Below are 20,692 nucleotides of genomic sequence, written 5' to 3' on the forward strand. Positions count from 1 at the left end.
ACTGAAATAAAAAATGACATCGCTCACTCCTCCACTCCTGCACCAAAATCCCTTTTATACATACTCAATAATCTCTCAACCACACAAAATAACCAACATCTTCTCTCATTCTCAGCCACACAGATCATTTCAACCTCATCCTTCATACTATAAACATATACTTTCACCACACTCGTTAATCATTTCACATTCTTGACAAACAAAGGTTAGTTTGCTTCTCCCTCTTCTTCTCTTCCATCAGGCTACACTCATTATCAGGCTAATACCATCTCTTCTCTATCCCTGCACTCAAAAAGGTCTAGCAGAACCTCTTTTTCAACCTGTAGACACCCCAGCCTGCTAGAACTGGGTGATATCTCCAGGTTATTCCTTCAATCAAACAGGCCGCCCTAATCAAATGTAAATAACCTCATCTGATTTGGCTCCCATTCAACAGCCTCCTACCCTCTTTTCTTAAATTAGCCGCTTCCTGTCTCAACCTCTCCCCCGTTGTATAAATAACTGTCATCACTTTACAACTGTCTTCTGCATCTTCACCTCTAACCTCTACTTCCCCTGCTCCTAACTACCTAGCTCCATTCCGTCTCCCTGTTTGCAGCTGTACAACTGCACACTCCTATCTTCACCTCTGTGACCTCTCTCCTGTTGCGTCCAGTCTCACTCCCTGCTTGGCCCCCCTCGGGCCGTTTACTGCTTAGTAAAGATAGCCCGGGTCACTCTTTATGAGTTCCCGTGACCTTCCCTAAATCGCTTTACCACCCATCGACCCTCCTGAAATTCAACAAAAGGTTAGTCATTACACACACAAATCATTTATAATAACTGCTAAAACACAATCTTACATCAAAACAGCTACTAAACAAACCCCCTGTCACGATTATCCCACTGTGACCCAAGGATTCTGCAATCAATATAGATATACCATTCTAACAGCATTTCAACATAGTTTCATTTTATCAAGCTATATTTTAAACTCCAGTCAAACACAACATCATTATTCTAAGCTCACAATTGTACATGTCACACAGATTAAAACAATTACTTTTTTAACACATCATTTAAGTAATAAAATTACAACCTAACTACCCCCCTGTATAAGGGCATACCCTTGTGTAAAACAACCTTGCTTCCCCCACAGACTTAATGTATATATTTTGTTCCCACTTTTAAATGATACATTTACCCAGAGTAGTTAAATTGTGTGTCTAACTTGGTCACAGGCAAACGAAATCATTCCCTTAATATAGACTCACTGCAATGTTTTGCAGTATAAACCCCAAATTGATTTCCTCCCCTAACGACTATCTCCCATAATCTACAACATCACACATGTACACACTTGTTTTGTGCAGTGCACACAGTATTTCCCTTCTCAATAAATAGCCACTGATAAGGTTAGTTTTGTGAAATTTTAACCTATTACCGGCAACGTCCATCAACTCATCAAACCGATCCTACTGCATCCACACCTTGACAACGCCCGCAACCTATTCTCAACTTTCTCCCTTAAACCAACCACTGATAAGTCACCTATCTCTACCCCTGCGTACACATAAATACAATGCACAATATACAAATATAACCATAATACATAATATAGAATATCCTCTCACCCGTTATTCCTGTCCCCTGAGCGAATTACGAATTACGAATGCATTGAGCCACGTTGTATCGCGCATGCGCAGTGGCCAACGTTGCTCCCCGGACGATGTATTCCGGCAAAGCATAACTACACACTGCCACGACATTCACAACATGCCACGTTCTCTACCCCTCCCCAAACATCATTCTCAAAACTCGAAACGTAACATATCGCTCGCAAACGCCACACAACAACAGCACGCAAGCTAACTAGCTTAGCCAGCCTCCATGCGAGGTTCAAGGCCCTCACGGGAGCCGTGCCTTTCAAGATCCATTCATCCACGCAATTCGCTCAGTACCAATCAAAGCATAAACAACTCACACAAGCCTAAAATACCCACTTTAAAAGAACAAACTAACGTAAAAGAATTTAAAAACATTCTCATATACCAACGCCGTTACACAGATCAACATTAATCATTTCTCCTTATTCTAGTATGCTCTCCCGCTTGGCCCCGCCTGACCGAAATACACAGTATCAAACGCACCCCAAGCTCCGACGCTCCCGGTGACGTCGTCAGCTCCAAAATCCCCGTTTTCTTTGATCTTTACTACATTACTTTTAGACCCCCACAGCCCCGATTTGAAAAATTTCAACGAACATTACACATCTCCTAGGTTCCATCACACATGTCATTCATTCAATTCACTCGACAACGCAACACAGCGACCACACGCTAGTCGCGTCGCGCCCAGCTAATGCTGGCAGGACAGGGGTGTGGTTTCTCCGTTGCAGCCCTGGCCACCTGGTTCATAATAACACAAAAAATACCTTGGCATCCACTCAGAGCTCCTAACATTCATCCATTCAAACACATATACTAAGCAAAACAATGTCCCATTCATAAACACCATTCATTAGCCCACATTTATCCTAAACGCATTTGCTGCCCATTTCACACAATATCCTCCTATTTTCTAATCCCCTGTGCAGTTACCCCACGCATTTCTCCCACAAGTGCATTATCTCCAAAGGTTACTTTCCCCCCCCCCAACATTCCTCTTCTCAACCTCTCAATCTTCATATTCAGCGCCGTTTTGGGGAGCTTTTACCTGTCTCACCCCCAATCGACCAAATACCTCCTTAAAAATCCGTACCAAAGGCGAATTTTTCAAGCAGATTCCGTCGGGTCACAATACAACAGATCTGTATGAAAACGTCTTTCTAAACTCGTCTGTTATACGTGCCGATTCTAAGAGTGAAGTCCGCGAATGATGGCGCGGCAAAAAAAGCAACCAATTATCTCCCTGTTCTCTGTTTCTCTTCGCGGAACCAGGCCACCCCCGTACTTCACCACGGTTTTCCTATTCCACTCCTTAAAATCTGACTACTCCTCTTTACCCTTCTTATGAACCACTACGTCACGCACAGTCCCACTTCCCGCTATCTGTGACTAATCTCCGTTCTACTGCTCCTACGCCGGTCCCCTCAAATATTTTACTTAAACTAAACCCTTGCTTCGTACACTGTCCCTCACTTAGGCCGCTCCCGCACGTCGCCTCCTAACTAGAGATTCCTCATCACTTTTTTCCAAAATGCGCCCCTAACCATCAGCCCTAGCCTGTCCCTAAAATATGACTAATAACTCTTCGTCGGCTGCCGCTCTTATATAATCAAAAAAAAATCGCAAGTTTCATCCTCCTGCTCACAACGACATTGCACAAACACGCTGCTCGCATTCACTGTAATACAACTCAAAATAAGCAGGTTCAGTTTTGGACATCCTAATCTAACATCACCACCAGTCCTGTAAGCAAACAATACACATATCCACCCTGGGCCCTACTGTGGCTATACACGACCATCAATATTCCTATTCACCCCATGTCTCTCTCATCCTCCAGACAGCCTCTCACTCTGTACTGCAAATTTCCAACCTCCCGGTTCTTTTTCTGCATGCTCATTATGTGAACAAATCAGAACGGGTCTTAAAAACGGCACTAACTGTTGTATATTCACAACCTGAATATCCATTAATTACAGCACAGTAGTGAGGTTGTTAACTAGAGGAAGGGAAAGATCACAGTGTGATAGAAACAATGGTCCTCATCTGGGCTCCCAAATTTAGCCAGTAGAGAATAAGTTGTATACAGCCAGACAACCGGTAGCTATGGTCCAATATTCATTTAATTGCAGCGTGGGCCGAGTGGAATAATGCATTGGTTACATACAGGACACTTCAAACACAATACATGATTTGTACAAAAGGATTTGATGCAGGTAAATCACAATAGCCCTCGTTGGCTTTTTACATCAAAAGACAGTATTGTACATACATTTTAGTCATGTTATGTTAATGAAATAAGACCATAGTACTCTCTGTCACCATATGATAAACCTGGGCCTAAGATAGGCATCTTACTCTAGTTATACAGTTTCTACTCACATAGGGACAAAGTAGACCATGGTCGTGGTGGTGGTGGAGGACGCAGACTCAGACCCCCTGGGTAACGGTGTGTGGCGGGTGTCCTGAGCTGGCCTGCCTCTCTATTCTTACTGTTCCATACTTATAGATTTCATGACCTCACTTTTCTTAACCTAGTTCCACCAATCACCAGTATCTAAACACAGGCAGTCCTCATTTGGTGTCTCCTGGTCGTATGTGTCTGTAACAGCCATGGGTAGCCCCCTCCTTTTTGGCCAGAGGGGGGGGTTGGACTGTGGCCTCCTTTGAATGAATCACTCATGTTAACATTCCTTCTATTTGGTTCTTCTGTAAGTTACTTTTCTAATAGGTTACTATACTCTTGTTTTATTATTCCAACATTGTTTTTCATTTCTAAACTAATATAATGCAATTATGTTTCCTGTGACCTCTAATCTTGGTTAGACAACTGTCTTTACTGCTGTAGTCACCGTTTTTCTGTGGTGTGTGACTGAGTAAACAATGTCGTCATGAGAGGTGTCGCCTGGTGATTTTCAACATGATGAGGTCTGGTGTCTTCTGCCTTAATAGTGTTTGTGTTGATATAATATTAACCCAGTATAGTCAGTGCGTCTTAGGTTAATACTATTCAATTCACAAGAGCCATCCCAAAAACCCCATCTACCAAACTGGCACTTTGTATTTTCTGAATCTATTATTGCAACCACATTCTTACAGAGGCATTTCCGCTGTTTGGTCCATTCTTGCTGTGCTCAACTGTCACATGTCTAGGTGTTCGGTTTCCTGGGGGGGTTTGGAATGGCTGCTTGTTCCATCACTCTGAGAGTCTATGTGTGATGAACTATTTACCATCACTACAGATACTTTCAGTTTTCTGGGTTAATCTAACATTTTTGATTATGAAATCATGAAATTATGAAGTCAAGGTTACCACATTTGTTTAAAAAATAATTAAAAAATAAAATACAAGAGGGCCTCTGATGAAACAACAAGGTAACTTGCTCTGAAGAAACGCTGGCTTTACACGCCTCATGACCTCAGACGAGGTTGCATGAACGGACAAGCTGCTTTGAGATCATTTGGAGGACAGATTCACATCACATCTGACACCCCCACAGACCAGCACTGTACCAATGGAAGACATCACAGGTATCTAATGCATGTAACCTCTTGCAGGAGATAAAGCCCTGTTAAGTTATGCCTAGTAGACTTATCAGGGCTTGGCACCCGCAAAGTCCGCAATATTCCACGGAACTGCCTCTTACAATCTAGTGAAATTGAACCTTCCATCTCCGTCCGAGGACAGACGTTTGGCATACACGCGTAACCAATAGTCCTCTTTTGGTCCAATCAGTTGACAACCCATTTCCTGAGGAGCCTACACATGGTGCAGAGAGGAAGTGTAAGAGGACCCGCCTCCCTGGTGATTACTTACCGTAATCTCTTGTCACCATTCTCCAAAAACATTGCTAGTCAAATCCTCCTTTCACAATAAGATTGAGGAATCTACAAAGAACCTCCATAAACTATGCCATCCTGTCCTCCCTCCCTCTTCCCTTTCTGTGGAAGACGTTTCCTTCTTTGAGAAAACGGTAGAGAATATCCACAGTTGTTTCTCCTATAGACCTCTCACGGGTGACGTATTTCCGGCTGCTCTCGTCTACTGTACTACTGTAGCTTCCTCTGTGGTTCATGCAGCTGTGGTTCCCGTGAACAAGGCCTTCTAATATACAGTTCTCTCTCTGATAAGGCAGGGGATTTAGTAATTCGGAGCTGCCTAAAATGGCCAAAACCAGCTCAGCATTGCAGATCAGGTCCCCCGACGTCACCAGCGTCAGCGCATACTCTGCAACATCTGGTAATTTAGGTCAGCAATTTGGCTTAAAAAAATTTGAACGTTAACAAAACATAAAATCCTTTGATGAAACGCAATTTCCCCATTAACCCCACATGCAGCATCAAAGACAAGATTACTCGTAACCAGGAAAGGAAAACACTGTTAATTTTCGCCATTGGCAAAATTACTAAAAACGCGTGAGTGGTCCCTTGGGCCCGCCACAATTTCAATGTCAGTCCAGGGATCCAAACTAAGTTTTTTTTTAAACTAAGCTCCAGCCAACTCGACTCACCTTCCAAAAATGTATCCCTCACTGGTTAATCTTTCCAACAGTAAACAGATGTGGAAGAATCATGTTGTGCAAACAGGCGTGCCAAGCTTGTCATACTATTCACACTACCTACATGTTTGGTTTACGGTGCCATGGCAACCCACCCTCAACAGATAGCAGGTACCATACCGTACATTGAGCGAGGGTTGTGCAAAGTGCAAACATGCCAGAAAAGAAAAGACATTTTTATTATGTTCAGGTTGACAGGACTTGGCGGTTTGCCGAGCCCATTGTGAAACGCCTCGGTGTCCCAGAGCCTGCGTCGTCTTGACTGAACCATATCACAAGAAACCTGCCCGCAGCTGCCCTCCATGAGGCTAAGATGACCCCCAGCTGCCCTCCATGAGGCTAAGATGACCCCAGCTGCCCTCCATGAGGCTAAGATGACCCCCAGCTGCCCTCCATGAGGCTAAGATGACCCCCAGCTGCCCTCCATGAGGTTAAGATGACCCCCAGCTGCCCTCCATGAGGCTAAGATGACCCCAGCTGCCCTCCATGAGGTTAAGAGGAGTGATTCAAGTTAATTTGAAAGAGTTGATTGATCAATAGATGTATAAATAAGCGCTGAACTTATAAATGTTTTACATGTTCTTTTTTTTTATCCACTTTTTCTCCCATTTTCTATATTTTCTCCCATCCCAATTTCATATCATCCAATTCAACCCTCCCCTGTCACGAACGCTGTTTCTTGCCTCCCACAAGCCGGCTGCAATGTGGACTAAGTCATACATAGCACAAGTCCCCTCCGGTACTTGAGGTAACAGCAGTCGCATCTTTTCACCTGCGCAGCTCGATCTCTCAGTGGCGAGGAGTAACGCGTGGGAGGCTCACGCTGCCCCCGACACTTCCTGATTCTACTGCGCAGGCGCACCAACCGACCTGTAGGAGTCGCTGTCCACAACGCCCGATCCCCACCCATCAGTTTCCCACCCCCTAATACGGCCAATGTGTATTAGTACGGACGACCAGCTAAACTGAAAGCAATGTGGAGCGCTGGGCTCGAACAGGCGAGCCCAGCGTCTCTGCATTTGTGGCGAGCGCCTTGCCCACTACGCCACGTAGCCGCCCTTGTTTTACATGTTCTTATTGAGCTGTTCCAGAGGAATTTCGGAATCTGGTGAAAACAGAGTATAACAACCCACAATAATTATACTACGCAACATGGAGCGCTTCCCACGGGACTCTTGATACTTGCGTGTATTTATTTTCGGGTTGATGACAGATGAGGTTGAAATCCTAAGAACCAATGGTCAATATGTTAATTTCAAATGAAACATATTGTAACTGCTGATTTTAGAGACCTGTTACCTTGTTGATCTTGAACTGAGCGTCTTTGGTGTCTTTCTCGTCAAATGTTCTCTCCCATTTGCCTTTGAAGTAGATGGCATTGACCAGCACCAGTATGGTCAAGGGATCCACCACACCTTCATTCAGCAGATCCTTGATCTTATCTGGAATACAGGATAGAGACGACCACACAGGGGATCAGTGATGTCGTTTGAAGTAGTGGTCGATACAGATCATTGTTGAATACATTTAGCAGATATGAAAGTCTGATATTAAAAGGCCTCAAGGGATATTTTGGATTTGGAATATTTTTCGGTAAGTTAGCATGACATGGTTGGTATCTGCAGATTCCTTGCGATCTCTAGGTTCATATGATACCAGTGCTCTAATCTTCAGCTTTGGCCTGCAACAATGTTGCTAAGCTTTTGACATTAAATATTATATTAAAATATCTTTTCTCATAAGCATATTGCTAAACTTTGGAACAATATATAGCCCCTTATAAGCTAGCACTGAAGTGCTCCAATACCATGGTTCTTAACTGGTGGGTCGCAACCCCTGTTTTTTTAAAGAGTTTAGGGGGGGAAAAGGTCTACAGAATTTATGATGTTGCGCTTTTATTTTGAAAGACATACGTTTCCTGTGACGTTACTTAATGTCTAAGGAAAAAGGTGGGCCCTGAAACTCAACCAGTTGAGAAGCACTGCTCTAGTGAACTCTCACTTCATATGGTACCATTATGTTCACTCCTTCACTAGATCTGACCCACTAGAGCCCATGAAAGACGGTAATGTGTCAGGATGATATTTGATAATCGGCAGATACAGATTTTCTAGAGAAAAAAACTGCAACATCTACAAACCAATATATCAGTCAACCCTTAGTTTCAAGCTGAACAGACTAGAGCAATAATAAGCTTTGGACCTTTGAAAAATCTGAACCTTGTAGACCAATAGATAACATGCTTATTCAGTGTAGCTGTACCTGGTTCAGTCTACAATGGTCCTCATTTCAAATAGCAGTCTTAATTAGTGCATCTTAACGTTCTGGTGTGTGTGTGTGTGAGAGAGTGTGATCTACCTTGTGTCTGTTTCTCCACCCAGCTGTTGATGTTGAGCCTGGCAGCTTCATGGTTACTGGCGAAGTCCACAGACTCCAGCTCAGCGTTGTAATGCTTCCTGGTGTCATTCAGGAACTCCTGCAAACATCAATCGTTACAGATGCCGCCACTGACACAGAAGGAGATCAATCTGTACGCTTGCTCGGTCACGCCTTAATACCTATCAAAATCACATTTAAAAGGAACACGCCAACATTTTGAGAACTTAGCTCATCGTCTTCTCCAGAGAGAGACAAGAAGATAGATACCAGTTTCCTCTCTGTGCGTTCAGTAGAAAGCTATCTGGCTGCATGTTAGCCTAGCTTAGCACAATGAATGGAAGCGGACAGTGCCGGTTAGCCTTCGGGAGAGGCGTTAGTTGGACAATGCCTAGGCTAACCGGCACTGTCCGCTTCCATTCATTGTGCTAAGCTAGGCTAATGTGCAGCCAGATAGCTTTCTACTGAACGCACAGAGAGGAAACTGGTATCTAACTTCTTGTCTCTCTTTGGAGAAGATGGTAAGATAATTTCCCAAAATGTTGCAGTGTTCCTTTAAGACCTTTTTATGATTAAATGTAAGACTTTTTAAGACCCCACGGGAACCCTGTAACATCCATTCAGTCATTGGTTGATCCATCCATCCACTCATTCTTACAGAGTAAAGTGAAAGATGATCCCATGTGTTTTCCATTCCTTCACGCATAGCTTTCATTGCTACCGGTGTCATTCATGCTACCAAGGACTTGTGTCTCTCCTAGGCTGAAACCTTTACCTCAACCATGTTTCCAAACGTAGTGAGTTAACATACTTACATAAACATGGAGCTGCGCGACACATAAACCAGGGTTCCCACTCTTTTTGAGAAATCATTTTCCAGGACATTTCCAGGAGACGCGTGTATATTTTCCCCAACGGAGTTTCACTTCAGTGTTCGGTTTGCGCGATCTGATTGGCCACTGACGTTTTTTTCAGAGCCAATCGTGTTACTCCTAACAATCGCGCCAGCAGGCTGTTACCCTAACCTTAACCAACTAACCCTAACCTTAACCAACTAACCCTAACCAACTAACCCTAACCAACTTCGAAAGAGAGCGACTTCGAAAGAGTCGCCACGCTTAACCAGTTTGTTAGGAGTAACGCGATTGGCGCTGAGAGAAACGTCAGTGGCCAATCAGATTGCGCAAACCGAACGCGGAAGTGAAACTCCGTTGGGGAAAATATACACGCATCCAGGACAGCACTTGCTCACAAATGGTCATATTGCATGTTGCTTATTGGAATAATATACCGAGAAATATAACTATGGTAAGGAACAAATTTATGTTTAAAAAAAAGTAAAAAATTGTGCTCATGAATAATGAGTTACATTTTGGTCATTGACTTATTATGGAAATTAGTATGGAAATATAAAGGTGATCAGTGACTTGAGAAAAGTTATGCTATATTATGAGTTAAAATCATATAAATGATTTTGATCCGTTTTGTTCTTATGGACTGACTATGTCATTTGTATTTTATGGTTGGAGAATTGTGATATCTGACTCATGAATATTGAGTGAGCTTTGATTCACTGTTTTGTTTGTTGTGATGTTTTCTTGTGAGTACTTTCAATGTTTGCGGTTTTATATTTTTATTTAACTTTTTTTTGTGTTTGTATTTTTAATGTTTGGACCCCAGGAAGAGTAGTCTCACTTTGGTGTGTAGACTAATGGGGATCCACAATAAAACATATCATTTACTGGTAGTATTGACACATTTAACTCCAGTTTTATTTCTCCTTTTTTAATGACGCAGGGTTCATGATGAAGTATCTCCCGTTCATTCCAGGTGACTGCTACAAGTTTCTTTAATAGTTGTCATACAGAAGTACAGAATACTTTCATACACTCTTCACTGCTAACTGTACAATAAGGTCATCTTGCCTCCTCTTGTTGTTCGCGGTTTGTTTGTTTCTTTACTTACAAGCTCTCCTAAACAAATAATACACAGACATGTTCTGTGTTACACTTGCTTGAATTGCGGCAATTACAATACTCCAGGATTTTACAGCACTTTAAAAATAAAAGAGGACAATAAGCATGAGCTTGTCAAATGCCATGACGGGCCAAAACAAAGGGAGCATGGGCCCCAAATTGGGTGGCACTGCTATAATCCTACAGACAGTCCAGTTTCAAACAAAATACACACCTACATTTATATAGGCGATCTGAGTCAGGAGAAAATACAATAAAATATTTCCAGGATAACAGATATTCCCCCCCCCCCCCCCCCCCCCAGGATATTTGGTAATTTCAGTCCATTTTCCAGGTTTTCCATGACTGGAAATCTAGTCTCTGAATTTCCAGAATGAGGGGGACCCCCGATACACTCACACACACAAACACACCTGAACAAAGTCAAAGGACTGCTGTCCATACAGTCTGTTGGCCAGGCTGAGGGAGTACGGAGCACCAGGCTTGTTCAGGTCACCCATCAAACTGCCAAAGCTCACATGGATGTCTTCCTTGGACTTGTGGAGGTGCAGCGACTGTGGACCATCAGAGGAGACAGAAGTTACAAACACCACAACGTTGCAGAAATGTATTGAACCCATTCCGACGTGTAGTCTTGGGTTAGGATGTCCTATAGGAGCAACTCTGAACTATTAGCCCATGTGGTTCATCAGCACACCAGAGAACACCAGCCCTGCAAGTGTAGCCCAAGACAGGAATATGAAGGGGGAACACATTTGTTGTGCACAGAGCACAGTGGAGCCTAGATACTTAACACCACACTGCTGTCGGTTTCAACGCCAGAATTCAGGAGTGTGTTTGCATCAGACACACTTATGTATCAGACATGCTTCTTTATTAAATAGAATAATAATATTCAAGTAATCATTTATTTTCATGATATAGACTGGTCTGATTTGACTGTTTTGTTGGCGAGGTCAAATGTGAAAATAATGCCCCCGTCCTGTGTGCAACCACCCACTCCTGTTGCTTCTGTTTTTAAGACAGATGCTCATCAAAAATGGATAGGAAGTAGTAAACGTGCAACAAGAACATAACAAGACTGTAGCACGTTACATTATAACCCTGGAAACGGAACAGGAGAGGACATCTGGATCATGTTACATTATATAACCATGGAAACGGAACAAGAGAGAACATCATTCCACTAGATCATGTTACATTAAAAACCTTGGAAAATCCCACTCCGGAGCACAGAAAAGGAGAGATGCGTGTTAGTCCTCCCTTGCCTCCTCGTTTGACACTAATCAAGGAGGCATGGAGACAAGCGAGGGAGCGAGAGAACATGCGAGATTCCACCCGGGACCACCTTTAACCCCTCGTCGTTGTCACGTTCTCGACTAAAAGCTCCTTTCAACCACCACGCGCCCCCAGGCGTCATCGGTGAAACGCCCTTTGACCTCCTGGTTGTTAGTTAGTTAGTCTTTACTGCAGTACTCAGTTACCACCTTCAACAGGTGTGGCGGGAGGCGCATGTCCGTCTGTTGCTGCATCTGCATCTGCTGCACCGCTCCTCTCCTCTCTGTTTTTTACATGAGAACAATATTGGTGATTTTTAAGCAGTTTGGGGCGTTCCCATCCACCATCCGAAGGTCTGATTTGACATCATCCTATCAACAACCAAGCGAGTGGCAGAACAATACTTTGTTACACAGTATTAAATCAGTAGATGCAACGTGTCATAGTCAATTGACATTCTGGAATATGGCAGCCATCTTACCTGGTTCCAATTACAGCACGGTGAAAGAGGCGTATGTTGTCTATATAATCATTGTATTTTTCTTACAGTACACCAATCATGTTTTTTATTCAAAGTAATGAGTGTAAGACAGCTGTATATGTCTAGAATGAAACTAAAAAATATTTTTTAAATATAAGAACTGTCTGGTATTCTGAATGGCTAATATACTACATTAAGCAATATCTTTTATGTAGAAATCCTAAATAGATTCGGTAATCAGCATTATGGCCTATATTGGCAGCCAATTACAATCAGAAACACACCTGCTGTATATTAATAAATGTATTACCTTTGAGTTCTAAGTTAGCTTAGCTAACATTAAATGTTTGCTAACAGATCAATGTTGTTGAGAGCTAGCAATCAGCAATAACATTTGACTCAGCTGGTCAGTTAACGTAACTTAGCGAACCATAAAGTTACCTAGTTCAATAACATTCTGTAGTTTTAATTGATCCATATGTAAAAATATATATTATGTACAAATACATCTCTCATCTACTCTATACTGACATGTGGAAAGTGATGCCAGTGTCCCTGGTATCTTTGGTCCTTTTAGCACTGCACAAGCATAGTTGCAGCCCATAGACCTGTTCGCTGTATACGTCAGACTCTGTGTGCGTGCGCATCACCGGAGCAGAAAGGAACGTAATCCTGGTCAGAACAGAACAACAGGGCAGACTACAATATATTTGCATTTGTTAGCCATGCTAGAGATCTAAAAAACCAATCCATGCCAAAGCTAGATATGTAAAAGGTGAAAGACACACTCACAGCCATGCTGATTTGGCTAAATGACATCCAGCTGTTTTAGTTTGAAACAACTTTTAGTCAGGGGAGTTTGCGCAGGTCCGAGGCAACTGAGTCACGTCACGTGACTCAGTTGGTATTGCTGATTGGCTCGAACACGGTATGTTTGTAAACAGCGAACAGGTAGGTGTCTATAGGGAGGTGTAGTCTGTCGTCACTGGTTGTTCCACCCGTATAGGGATTTATCATTGGGAAAATGGATTATCGGCTATTGTATCAATTCTGCCGCATGGAAATTGAAAAGCGTTCCATTTTTGCACAAAATGAGTTCCCTTCTATCACTAACATTATTGTTTAAGCATTTTTGGTTGAAATAAAATGTGGCTATTTTTTTTATGATTAATTGCGAATCTTTTCATGTTGAGCTATAGATTGTGGATGAATAAGCACAGAAAGGTACACCATGCAAATGTTAATGCTTTATTTGTTTTAAACGAGACTATTTAGAAATGGGCAATGGGGAAATACATTGCGGTGGAACACGAAAAACGGCAATGACATAACCTCTACACCTCCCTATTGTAAACAATACCCGGGAAAAAAGGTTAGAGACCCACCACTGTGGAGGAAGGGTGCACTGCATTTACAACACAAGACTAAATGAGAGCAACAGGGCATGCGGCACAATAATCCATTATCTTGTTTTCACGATTGTGGGATGACAAACATTGTTATTTAAACTGAAACTTGATTAATTGTCTAGCCCTACTATGTGTTTAAACACCTAGCCCTACTAGAGAAGCTTCTATCCTCAGGCCATCAGAATGCTAAATGACAATGACAACACTATGTAACAACCATCAAATGCACACACATCCACACGCACACACTCACTTTAAACAAACAACTCACTGCAGCACCCACTTTAGAACACCTAAACACACTTTATATTTATTGGTAAAGAATTTGCACTACAACCCATACCTCATTACACCTTACTGTAAATTGTACCTAAATTGTACCTCATCCCATTTCTGCTTTGTATTGTATAGTATATTGTATTGGAACTCAGTTACTTCTACTCTGCATTGTACATTGTATATACCGGTATGTATACATACATTAATGTCTACACGGAGACAGTGCTGGACTTTGTTCATACTTTGGTGGAAGAAACAATCCCCACTACCACAATTAGTAGAGTTTACCCAAATCAAAAACCCTGGGTAGACAAATCCGTCCGTGAAGCTCTGAAAGCGCGCACCAAAGCATACAACGACGGCCTGTTGGCAGGCAACATGAATGACCACAAGGTGGCGCGATACAACGTAAGGAGGACAGTGACAGAGGCAAAACGGCGCTACAGGGATAAAATTGAACTCCAGTTTGAACAGGCTGACTCCAGAGCTATGTGGCAGGGGCTCAAAACGATGACAGACTACAAAGGCACCTCCCTCAAACTGAACAGTGACATCTCCTTAGCAAATGACCTCAATACCTTCTATGCGAGGTTTGATGCTGGTAATAACAACACCAGCCCACAAGCCACGGCAATGGGGGGGGGGGGGGGGGTCTGCTGCTGATGGAGACTCAGTGTTCAGGGTAACAGAGCATGAGGTGAGGCAGACCTTTAAAAACGTGCATATCAGGGGGGGCAGGTGGCGCACGGAGATTACGTTCGTCACCAACACCGGGAGACACTAGGATTCGCCTGTTCGAATCCAGCTCCCGGCGTTGCTATCAGCTTGGCAGGCCCCTCGCACTGATACAATTGGCCGTATCAGAGGGTGGGAAAGCTGAAGGGTGGGTCCTGGGCGTTGTGGACAGCGACCCCTACAGTTCGGTCGGGGCGCCTGCTCAGCGAGGGCTGGAACTGAGGAGAGATAGTGTGGCCTCCCACACGCTACACTCTCCCCGGTGAGAGCCTGCGCGGCCAGGTTGGCCTGCCCCAGGCTGCACATGCGTCGGAGGAAAGCATGTGACAGTCTCCGGTCTCCCGGACCAACAGTAGGGGAAAGTACGCAACAACCAGGAAGGGTGGGATGGGAGAGAAATCGGGAAAAAGAGGGGAAGAAAGATAATAAAAAAAAAAAAAAAAAAAAAGTGAATATCAGGAAGGCAGCAGCACCTCCTCATCCATCACCCTCAACATAGGGGCCCCCCAGGGCTGTGTTCTGAGTCCCCTCCTCTACTCCCTGTACACACACGACTGTGTGGCTCAGCGGAGTAGCAACACAATCATCAAATTTGCTGACGACACAGTGGTGGTGGGCCTGATCTCTGCCAACGACGAGAGGGCCTACCTGGAAGAGGTCAAGGTCCTGGCGGGATGGTGCCAGGAAAACAGCCTCTCCCTGAACGTCAGCAAAACAAAGGAGATGATTGTGGACTTCAGGAGGTCGGGGGTCAAGGACTACAGCCCCCTCAGCATCGACAGGGCACCGGTTGAGAGAGTGAACAGCTTTAAGTACCTCGGAGCCTACATATCCGAGGACTTGACATGGACCACACACATTGACAGTGTTTTGAAGAAGGCACGACAACGCCTCTACTTCCTCAGGCGCCTAAGGAAGTTCCAAGTCAGTCAGAAGATCCTTAAGAACTTCTACTCATGTACAATAGAGAGCATCCTGACTGGCAACATCACCTCCTGGTTTGGGAATAGCACTGCACAAGACCGGAGCAGACTACAAAGAGTGACACGTTCAGCCGAACGCACAATTGGAGGGGGGCTCCCCACCCTCCAGAACATTTACAACAAGCGGTGCAGGGGCAAGGCTAAGAGAATCATTAAAGACTCCAGTCACCCGAACAACTGCCTCTTTGAACTGCTGCGGTCAGGCAAGCGATACCGGAGTCTCAAGGCGAGCACAGAAAGACTCAGAAGAAGCTTCTATCCCCAGGCCATCAGGCTACTCAACGAACAATGAACACTACACAACAACCATCAAACGCACATAGCACACACATCCACACGCACACACTCACTTTAAACAAACACACTGTAGCACCCACTCCCCACACTTTATAGCACACACTCACTTTAAACAAACACACTGTAGCACCCACTCCCCACACTTAATATTTATTGATGAAGGATTGCACTACAACTCGTACACCTTACTGTAAATTGTACCTAAATTGTACCTCATCCCATTTCTGCTTTGCACTATATAGTATTGTACATTAGTACACTGCATAGTATTGTATATTATATGGTAACTCAGTTACGTCTATTCTGCATCGAACATTGTACATATGTCTATACTGAACACTGTGACCTCATTTTCTACTTCTAATTTACATGCTATACTATGTTATTTGATACTATCTTGTCTAGCACAGTCTCTGGAGCGTAACAGTAAGAAGCATTTTGTATGAAAGTATTCTGTACTTCTGTATGACAACTATTAAAGAAACTTGAACTTGAAACTATACTGAACACGTTTGTCTACGTACTTGACTTCTATTTTATACTTACTATACTTATTTTATACTTATCTATTTTTATCTAGCACAATCTCTGGAGCAAAACAGAAAGAAGCATTTTATATAAAAGTATTCTGTACTTCTGTATGACAACTAATAAAGAAACTTGAAACTATGTGTTTAAACATCTAGCCATACTATATGTTTTAAACACCTAGCCCTACTATGCGTTAAACACCTAGCCCTACTATATGCGTTTAAACACCTAGCCCTACTATGCGTTAAACACCTAGCCATACTATATGTGTTTAAACACCTAGCCCTGCTATACGTGTTAAACACCTAGCCCTACTATATGTGTGTAAACACCTAGCCCTACTATATGTTTAAACACCTAGCCCTACTATATGTGTGTAAACACCTAGCCCTACTATATGTTTAAACACCTAGCCCTACTATGTGTGTAAACACCTAGCCCTACTATATGTGTTTAAACACCTAGCCCTACTATATGTGTTTAAACACCTAGCCCAACTATTATGTGTTTAAACACCTAGCCCTGCTATATGTGCTTAAACACCTAGCCCTACTATATGTGTTTTAAACACCTAGCCCTACTATATGTGTTTTAAACACCTAGCCCTACTATATGTGTTTAAACACCTAGCCCTACTATATGTGTTTAAACACCTAGCCCAACTATTATGTGTTTAAACACCTAGCCCTACTATATGTGTGTAAACACCTAGCCCTACTATATGTGTTTAAACACCTAGCCCTACTATATGTGTGTAAACACCTAGCCCTACTATATGTGTTAAACACCTAGCCCTACTATATGTGTTTAAACACCTAGCCCTACTATATGTGTTTAAACACCTAGCCCTGCTATATGTGCTTAAACACCTAGCCCTACTATATGTGTTTTAAACACCTAGCCCTACTATATGTGTTTTAAACACCTAGCCCTACTATATGTGTGTAAACACCTAGCCCTGCTATATGTGTGTAAACACCTAGCCATACTATATGTGTTTAAACACCTAGCCCTACTATATGTGTTTTAAACACCTAGCCATACTATATGTGTTTAAACACCTAGCCCTACTATATGTGTTTAAACACCTAGCCCTACTATATGTGTTTTAAACACCTAGCCATACTATATGTGTGTAAACACCTAGCCCTACTATATGTGTGTGTAAACACCTAGCCCTACTATATGTGTGTAAACACCTAGCCCTACTATATGTGTGTAAACACCTAGCCCTACTATATGTGTGTAAACACCTAGCCCTACTATATGTGTGTGTAAACACCTAGCCCTACTATATGTGTGTAAACACCTAGCCCTACTATATGTGTGTGTAAACACCTAGCCCTACTATATGTGTGTGTAAACACCTAGCCCTACTATATGTGTGTAAACACCTAGCCCTACTATATGTGTGTGTAAACACCTAGCCCTACTATGTGTGTGTAAACACCTAGCCCTACTATATGTGTTTAAACACCTAGCCCTACTATATGTGTTTTAAACACCTAGCCCTACTATATGTGTGTAAACACCTAGCCCTACTATATGTGTGTGTAAACACCTAGCCCTACTATATGTGTGTGTAAACACCTAGCCCTACTATATGTGTGTAAACACTAGCCCTACTATATGTGTTTTAAACACCTAGCCCTACTATATGTGTGTAAACACCTAGCCCTACTATATGTGTTTTAAACACCTAGCCCTACTATATGTGTGTAAACACCTAGCCCTGCTATATGTGTTTTAAACACCTAGCCCTACTATATGTGTTTAAACACCTAGCCCTACTATATGTGTTTAAACCCCTAGCCCTACTATATGTGTGTAAACACCTAGCCATACTATATGTGTAAACACCTAGCCCTGCTATATGTGTTTAAACACCTAGCCCTACTATATGTGTTTAAACACCTAGCCCTACTATATGTGTGTAAACACCTAGCCCTACTATATGTGTTTAAACACCTAGCCCTACTATATGTGTTTAAACACCTAGCCATACTATATGTGTGTAAACACCTAGCCCTGCTATATGTGTTTAAACACCTAGCCCTACTATATGTGTTTTAAACACCTAGCCCTACTATATGTGTGTAAACACCTAGCCCTACTATATGTGTTTAAACACCTAGCCCTACTATATGTGTTTAAACACCTAGCCCTGCTATATGTGTTTAAACACCTAGCCCTACTATATGTGTTTTAAACACCTAGCCCTACTATATGTGTTTAAACACCTAGCCCTACTATATGTGTGTAAACACCTAGCCCTACTATATGTGTGTAAACACCTAGCCCTACTATATGTGTGTAAACACCTAGCCCTACTATATGTGTTAAACACCTAGCCCAACTATATGTGTTTTAAACACCTAGCCCTACTATATGTGTGTAAACACCTAGCCCTACTATATGTGTTTAAACACCTAGCCCTACTATATGTGTTAAACACCTAGCCCAACTATATGTGTTTTAAACACCTAGCCCTACTATATGTGTTTTAAACACCTAGCCCTGCTATATGTGTTTAAACACCTAGCCCTACTATATGTGTGTAAACACCTAGCCCTACTATATGTGTGTAAACACCTAGCCCTACTATATGTGTTAAACACCTAGCCCAACTATATGTGTTTTAAACACCTAGCCCTACTATATGTGTGTAAACACCTAGCCCTGCTATATGTGTTTAAACACCTAGCCCTACTATATGTGTTTTAAACACCTAGCCCCACTATATGTGTTTTAAACACCTAGCCCTACTATATGTGTGTAAACACCTAGCCCTGCTATATGTGTTTAAACACCTAGCCCTACTATATGTGTGTAAACACCTAGCCCTGCTATATGTGTGTAAACACCTAGCCCTGCTATATGTGTTTAAACACCTAGCCCTACTATATGTGTGTGTAAACACCTAGCCCTACTATATGTGTGTAAACACCTAGCCCTACTATATGTGTTAAACACCTAGCCCTACTATATGTGTTAAACACCTAGCCCTACTATATGTGTTTTAAACACCTAGCCATACTATATGTGTGTAAACACCTAGCCCTGCTATATGTGTTTAAACACCTAGCCATACTATATGTGTGTAAACACCTAGCCCTACTATATGTGTAAACACCTAGCCATACTATATGTGTGTAAACACCTAGCCCTGCTATATGTGTTTTAAACACCTAGCCCTACTATATGTGTTTTAAACACCTAGCCCTACTAGGTGAATGTAATGCGATCCAGAACCGGGCCATAAGATACTTTTTAGGAGTCCATAAATACACACCAAAAGGGGCTATAGAAGGGGACATGGGGTGGGACTCTTGCTTGGTCAAGCAAAAGGGTGAAATGGTGAGGTTATGGAACCGCCTGGTCCAGCTGCCAAATGGCAGGGTGACTAAAAAGATTTTTAATTGGGACAGAGCACACGGTCATCCCTGGTCAAGAGAGATGTCTATGATTTTTTCTTCTACTGACTTGAGTATGATTTTTATGAACAATTTGCAGTGTAAGGTTCACATAATTAAAACAAAATTATCAACAATCCATCAGGATAAGTGGAAGGTGGAGATTTTGAAAAAACCTAAACTTAGAAAATATATTGCAATTAAAAATGAGTATTTTACTGAACCTTATGTAATGTTAAACTTAAAGAGAAGACGGAGGTCTCTGTGTGCCCAGTTGAGGTCTGGCACCCTGCCATTGGCTGTGGAAGTGGGTAGATTCCAGGGTAAACCTGAGGAGGAGCGGCTGTGTGTTCTGTGTGATCTGGGAGTGGTGGAGGATGAATATCATTTTGTTTTTTATTGCCCTTTGTACACCACTTTGAGGAGGGCTTTATTTGAAAAAATTCAAATTGCAAACCCAGATTTGTTTTGGCAGTCTGAGAGCTGTATGTTGAGTTGTTTTTTTGTGGAGGACATCTTCGGTTTTGCAGGATTTTTGGAGAAGGCATGGCACCTGAGACAAAACACACTGTATCCTATATAATTGTATTTGAATTCACCTTGTTTTTCTGTTTTTCTGTTTATTTACATTGAGTACAGCTTGTGTTATATTACGTTTTATTGTATTTTCTTGTATTTTTCTTTTTTTATGGCCATCTTGGTCTATGTAATTTGTTAAGTAATTGGTAA

General features: G+C 42.5%; 1 protein-coding gene across 1 annotated transcript in view; it reads right to left on the bottom strand.

Annotated features, from left to right (window-relative positions):
- Window positions 1-20,692, bottom strand: part of LOC311247495 (uncharacterized protein) — a 110,991-nt gene that overhangs the window by 35,307 nt on the left and 54,992 nt on the right. The window contains exons 11-13 of the mRNA XM_084338538.1: window positions 10,971-11,111; window positions 8,564-8,681; window positions 7,505-7,647 (exon numbers count right to left, since the gene is read on the bottom strand). Coding sequence (XP_084194664.1) covers window positions 7,505-7,647; window positions 8,564-8,681; window positions 10,971-11,111 — 402 coding nt within the window. The remainder of the gene's footprint in view (window positions 1-7,504; window positions 7,648-8,563; window positions 8,682-10,970; window positions 11,112-20,692) is intronic.

The sequence above is a fragment of the Notolepis coatsorum genome (genome assembly GCF_963971535.1).
Source record: "Notolepis coatsorum genome assembly, contig: SCAFFOLD_224, whole genome shotgun sequence".
Taxonomy (NCBI): domain Eukaryota; kingdom Metazoa; phylum Chordata; class Actinopteri; order Aulopiformes; family Paralepididae; genus Notolepis; species Notolepis coatsorum.